Below are 7,233 nucleotides of genomic sequence, written 5' to 3'. Positions count from 1 at the left end.
TTCACATGGGCCCAGGGTACGCTAAATTAAATCCTACTCATTACTCACAACTTTAGCCTACCTGCCACTAGTAGTCTACTACAATTTGAAAAGCAATGGGGTTACAATCATCACAGGCCAACCATAACCATCTGAGCTGCAGCCTGGTCTTGTAGAGAGGTGCAACGAGCACATCAAACAGTAAGAAAGAAGCCGGGGAGGCTACTGTTCATGGACTTCGTAGGGTAAGCTAGTACTTGGAAGTTGGACCGTGTGACACGACATGCATTTGTTCATTGTGTATCAAACAAAAAGAAAAACGTTTACACGTTAAATAACACAGGTAGGCCTACCCGTTCATTTCTGCGACAGAGAGCATGAGGTACGTTACCGTGCGCATCAACATCTGACCAGTCAGAGTGAGGAGGCATTGGCAATCAATATGCAGCTGCGCTCAGCGCTCACTCACAGTCCATGCTGTACAGTGCACCGGCAGTTGGAAGGAGTCTAGAAGGAGTCTGACTCTGTCTGGAGGCAGGGAGAAGTGACCGTTATCGGCAATATTCTGAACTGTTACGGTAGGTTTTACATTCTTGATGTAGGCAACTGCTTGTTTTCTGTATACAGCCTCCCAGGATCAATTGTTATATGTTATATCTTAAGTCCTCACTGTATTGCCTATTTTTATGTTGTTTTATGCTTTTGCTTTTATTTTAATTTTTACATTTTTAGCTTTATTGTGAAATTGGTTGTAACTGTAATTGTATTCTTGCTCAGTAAAGCACTTTGAGCTGCATTTCATGTCATGAAAGGTGCTATACAAATAAAGTTTATTATTATTATTATTATTATGTTTTGTTTTTAACTGAGTAGCCTACACAGATAGTTGTAGGGGGAAAAAATCTTATAGGCTATGATGATGTAGGCTATAAGCGAAACGTATGGTTCTTAAATGATCAAATTAATTAGTGGGCTACTAGACCTACAGTTATTAATTTAGAGCGTATAGCCTATTCATTGAGAGTAATACATTGTTATGATTGAGTGATTGATTAATTCAATAATTAATTCATTCATTGCATGTTTTTACCTCTGATATTGCCGTGCTAGAATAATTGCACAAGAATGAGCAACCATTTCAAAGCAGTAACACCTACCTTTAGAGTTACCTACTTATTATTATGATTATGATTATTATTGTTATCAGCACAATGAACAATTTCTATTTATAGGCACAAGTATCATGTAGGCTACAATCTATTACCGTCCAGTACCAAGACCACACCAAGCTTACAGAGACAACTCAGGTCAAGTTGATCAATTGGGTCTCTACAGAGACATTTAGGGTACAACTTGAGGATGCATTACATAAGGACTGCACCTTCTTTGTGTAGCCCTTATGTGTCTGCATTATGATGTTTGTTTTTTGTTTTTTGTTCATTATATTGCACTTTATTTAAGATTATATTGTTTTTTTGTATATTTTGTGAAAAAAATGGGTGGTGCAGGGGTGAAGTACCTGCCCACCACTGCAGAGTCTATAGACTTCTAGGGGTTTGAATCCACCGCGGTGCATCTGGCTTGGCCAAGCATCTATATAGGGGTGGACAATTTTGATGATGGAGAGGGCCAGTATTCCAGTAAGTTCCCATACTCACTCCAGGGGGCCACCTTGCATACCCGCACTCTCACCAGGAGTATACTCACTCAAATAGCCCATGATATTAGTCATAAATTATTATTTAGTGTAACATTTATTATTTAATTTCTATTATTCTATCTATTTTATATTCACTTTATGAACCTAATATACAAATACATTGGACATAAAAAGCAATATAATTTAGTAGTAATTAAAACAGGTCATGTAAACTTGCATGTTTGGAATTGGAACAGCTGTCATTTTTATTTGGCCAGTTGACGGAGGGTAGCCGGGAGGGGAGGGGGAAATTTATCATTGCACATACTCTTACGAGCTGGGGCGGGGAATTTTGAATGGGTCGAGTAGGACGAAGGCTCTATGTATGTCCAGGAATTAATTGGCAGCATTTGCAAGGACCTGGGCATTGTGCAATTTAGAGCACTGCAAAATATGGCATCAATTACTGTGCCGACATTATTTTAACCAAGGAATCATCTGTTTTTGTCCTGTTCCAGCACCCTGACATCGGTCTGCAGGCATGGAGGGCAGTGGCTGGGCTGCAGAGCTTAACCCCTTGTGGACAGGTGGCGTTGAACGAAACAGCACTGGTGAGGTCTTTGAGGTACCACTGCAGAATGGCTCCTCCAAGCGCAGTCCACAATTTGTCGGGGTGGAGCTACTGCAATCGTTCAAACTTCTGATCATCCCCTGCTATTCCCTGGTGGTTCTGGTGGGCGTCATTGGCAACTACCTGCTCCTCTATGTCATTTGCCGTACCCGCAAGATGCACAACGTCATCAACTTTTTCATTGGCAACTTGGCATTCTCCGACATGCTGATGTGTGTCACCTGTGTCCCATTCACGCTGGCCTACGCCTTCAACCCACAAGGCTGGGTGTTTGGGCGTTTCATGTGCTACCTGGTATATCTCATCCAACCGGTGACAGTATATGTGTCTGTCTTCACTCTCACCGCCATTGGTATAGACAGGTAAGCTGTGGTGTTACATGTGAGTACAGATGGGACGATATGAAAATTACGATGTCACGATTACTGTGGCCAAAATAATTGCGATTAATGATATTAAATATATAATAATCAAAATATGCTTAAAACATTTAAATGCCCCTTTTGTTAACCACTTGCACACCAGCATCCATATTCCGGGGGTTAAACATTAGCCAAAAATAGTAGATCTACAAGCTCACGTTGCGACGCATTGTGAGCTTGTAGATCTACTATTTTTGGCAAAGAGATTTGGTGTAGACGCAAAAAAGCAGTCCTAGTACAAAGCCATCTCAGGTCCAGTGTATGATGTACAATTTCACGATAAAATAAAATCTCTGCGATATGATTATTGTGATTCGTGTGTCCAAATGCAGGACAACCAGAGGCATAACACAGTGCAATCAGTTTAATAACCAACTGGAGGGACAAGGCTTACAAACAGTGGTGAAGCAGGCAGGGGTCAAACAGAGGCAGTCCATAAAAAGGCAAATAGTCCAAAGGAGCAGGCAAAAAAAAAAGGGAAAAAACACAAAGAGCCACCCTTCAACTTGTGACATTGAAAGCACATTAAAAGCACTGTGACTGTGTACTGTGCATAATCCAAAATAGTCCAAAGGAGCAGGCAAAAAAAAAAAGGACTAGTACAAGATCAAACACACAGAAACAGGCAGGACAGAATCTGAGGAGAAACTAGACAATAGAAGACTAGGGTACAGAAAGTAACAAAAGGGAAAACAGGGGAGGACAGTATACACGGGACACAGGTGAACAATGGATAATTAACACAGGATAGGCTGTGGTGCAGGTGGAATGCAATGTGGGTGTGGCTGGAGGGGGAGAGACAGACAAGAGAGAGACAGGCAGAGAAACAGAGTGATAAAAATAAAAATCATGGCGTGTACTGCCTACTTAGTTTTCAAAGAATGTTCTTGGAGCGGAACATACTGTAATGAATTATTTCTTAAATTATGACGGTGGAATGCCTGCAAAGAATGTTCTTGTTCTTACATACTGTAATTAAATATTTCTTCATTTTAATCTCACTTGAGTTGTATCAAAGCCTGCCTGCTAAGGATGCCTTTGCAATTCATGCCGTGGGTGGTTTTAATGAAAGTCACTGAATGAAATTATTATATTCAAGGTCTAGAGGTACTCTGAAGATACCTTTTTATTCATCTAAATGTGACTTTACTGTATTGTCTGGGAAAATTGCACATACTGTAATTACCAACGAGAACAAGTAAAACATTCAGTGAGTCTATCTGCTGGGTACCAAAACCTGAACATGCTGACAATGCATTACTTTGCAATAACCCTGGTAACACCGGGCAAGTCGTTTTCGGGTTGTTTATTAGATAAATGTAATAATTAAACTTTCCCCCCTCTGATCAGATATTATGCCACGGTGCACCCTCTGAAAAAGCGCATCTCAGTCATGGCATGTACCTATCTTCTGTCTGGTATCTGGCTGCTGTCCTGTGGGCTGGTGGCTCCGGCTGTAGCCCACACCTACCATGTGGAGTTCAAGAATGAGGGCTTCACCATCTGTGAAGAGTTCTGGATGGGTCAGGAAAGGGAGAGACTGGCTTATGCATACAGCACACTCTTCATCACCTATGTCCTACCTCTTTCTGCCCTCTGCACTTCGTACCTGTGCATCTCAGTCAAGCTTCGGAACTGTGTTGTCCCCGGCCATCGCACCCAGAGTCAAGCAGAGGCTCAGCGCACTCGCAAACGCAAGACGTTCCGTTTGGTAAGCCTAGTGGTGGCAGCCTTTGGTTTCTGCTGGATGCCCATTAGTGTGTTTAATGTGCTGCGGGACATTGACATTGATCTAATTGACAAGCACTACTTCCTGCTCATTCAGCTGCTCTGTCACCTGTGTGCAATGAGCTCTTCCTGCTGTAATCCCTTCCTCTATGCCTGGCTGCATGACCGCTTCCGAGCAGAGCTTCGTAAAATGTTCAAATGCCACCATCGCATCGGCATCCCGGCCAACAACTGCGCTACAGCCAGTGTGCTGTTGTGAAGCTCTTTACTGGGTCAGTCATATTTAAAGTCTCTTGAATGTTTATTATTATTATCTTATTATTATTTTTGCATTTTGGCTCCAGGGAAAAGTGTAGTGCACAGTTGCATGAAAAAACACAAGAGCCACCCTTCAACTTGTGACATTGAAAGCACATTAAAAGCACTGTGACTGTGTACTGTGCAATATGCTACCATGGCAACAGAGTATTCAGAAATGGCCTCTCATCCCTGCCATCTGTTTACTTAATAAGTTTTCATCTGTTTACTGTATACAGTATAACTGCTGAAAGAGAGAAAATCCAGTGATTGAGTAAGAAGTAACTACATAGGTCGGAGTGGTTTATTGTCAGTATCAGCAGAGCAACCAGGGCATCTGTTCTCATGACAATGTGCTATGGTAGCATGAAAACAATGCTCAGCAAGGCAGTTCCTTACCATCTGTTGGAATATTAAGTATCTATCTATCCCCACTTCAATGCAATTTCAGTACAGTGAACTTTAATGAAGAACAACCCATTTGAAGATGTTATTTAAGAATGGCTTCTTCTAAGAATGGATTAACCTAGTGTGATTTTAATATGTTTAATGTTATGCTATTTCAGTTTGGAAATTCAGCTTAAATGAAATCATTCCATAAATCACTGTTGAGATCAGTCTTTGTTGTTGCAGTTAGAAAACAAATTCTGCAATTTCTTTTTTTAATTTTTTAATATTTAAGTGGCTGCACATTTCACTATCCTGTGGTTAAAGTAAGATCTTTCAAATACAAATGTATATTTATTGGAGTATATCATACGTTATTTTCTGGTTGTTGTGTTGCATATAACAGGCTTGACATGCCAGTAACAAGTAATTGTGTCTGTTTAGAACAGAGACAAGATACATTAGTTGTGGTCTGTTTTATTAGACATCCTGTATTATCAATTTGTTCTTTTGCTTCTAAATAATCTTCTCATACAAAACTACAAAATAAACTTTTCCCATAGCAATTCCAGAGTACATATTTCTATGTGACATATTCCATCAGCATTAATACAACTGATTCAACTGAAGGTTGTAACATTTACCATAATTACCAAGTGCTGGCATGAATTGTTTGTTACAGACAGTAAACATTCAAGTGCCGAATATATACTATATATTTCTACTAGGTATATTGCAACATGTAAGTGAAAGCCAGCAACCTGTAAAACTATTAAAACAAAATGTATATTATTAACAGTACATTCCGAAATGTCTTGCTCAACATAAACATCCCATTAACAGTTAACACAGGGGGTCCTATAAGGGTCCTATGTTCCCCAGTTCAAAATTCAGTTAACACATCTTAAACCCACTGTTTACTCTCTCAGTGCCACACAACGAGATATCACAAGTTTTTTCTGAATGCCCTCAGTGCCTCAGTTTTTTGGAAAAAAATGTTCAGAACCCAAGATATCATTATATGAAGATTTGCAGCTCCATCCACTCTTTGTGTAAATTATAACTGAAAAAGGCTGTATCTCGCTTCCTAAGCATTTTTTTTTACTTTGAAAAAAAAAAAATTGCTGGCACAGTATGAACATAATTTTTTATTTCATTGGCACTGAGAGAGTTAAGGCGGTTACACACCGGCGAATGTGCGAATATACGCAAAATTCGGACTCGTTCCGAATAATTAAAATACGCTTTTTCGCTTCTCCGCTTTTTCGCGCCATGTACGCTTGCATTGACTTTATAAGGTTTTTTAAAAAAGCGTATTATTCGCACGAAAAAATCGCCCCGGTGTGTAAGGACCTTTAAAGATAAAATATTATCCAGTTGTTGTGACACTTTATAACTGACTAAGTATGGTAGTTATAATGTGCTGTTCCGCTGAGCTTATAATGCATTATAACCAGCACTTATAATACTTCATAAACCTTTTTACAAGTGGTTATGCATAATTATAAACATTTATAACAAGTGTCTATGAAGCATTATAAGTAGGGCTGTCACAATTACAGCATTTAAGTAGACCATTAATTGTCACACAAATAATTGCATTAATGATTTAATTGTTTCTGTCGTTGAACATGGGAACATAATGAAGAAAAATAGCATTTCTGTTTGGCTTATAGGCTACGTAAACAAAAAGGTGCACAAGGAAGAAATGACAAATAACTTGCATAATTTAAAAACGATACTATTAAAAAAACACGAATAGTTGAAATAGCAGATCTACAAGATTGAGCTTATAGATCTGCCATTTCCACTATTTCAAAATGTTTGAAAATATGTGAACATTTTGACATAGAAATGCTTGACTATTGTGATCATCTCAAATAATTGTAACAGGCCTAATAAGTGCATTATAAATGTGATTATAATACATTAGACCCAACCTTTAAATAAAGTGTTACCATGATATCTCCGCAGACGCTTTTTATGACTTTTGAACCACACAGGCAATTAATATACATTTAAAAAAAAGCACATAATGGCTTAAAATTCACAGGCAAGATATTAATGGATGGAATTTAAGTCATGAAAACACAATGTTAAACTGGCTTATATTAAACAAATCCAAAACCCTATGGTCAATTCTGGTTCTT

General features: G+C 39.0%; 1 protein-coding gene across 1 annotated transcript; it reads left to right on the top strand.

Annotated features, from left to right (window-relative positions):
* Positions 1–496: 496 nt before the first annotated feature.
* On the top strand, positions 497–4,658 carry prlhr2a (prolactin releasing hormone receptor 2a; the record flags this gene model as incomplete). The annotated part of the gene is made up of 3 exons (XM_080432724.1): positions 497–557; positions 2,137–2,611; positions 4,022–4,658. The coding sequence occupies exons 2-3, from the start codon at positions 2,160–2,162 to the stop codon at positions 4,656–4,658; spliced, it is 1,089 nt and encodes a 362-aa protein (XP_080288850.1). The 5' UTR covers positions 497–557; positions 2,137–2,159.
* Between the last annotated feature and the right edge of the window lie 2,575 nt (positions 4,659–7,233).

Source organism: Gymnoscopelus braueri (genome assembly GCF_963280865.1).
Source record: "Gymnoscopelus braueri genome assembly, chromosome: 7".
Classification (NCBI taxonomy): Eukaryota; Metazoa; Chordata; class Actinopteri; order Myctophiformes; family Myctophidae; genus Gymnoscopelus; species Gymnoscopelus braueri.
This window is presented reverse-complemented; position numbering and strand designations above follow the sequence as displayed.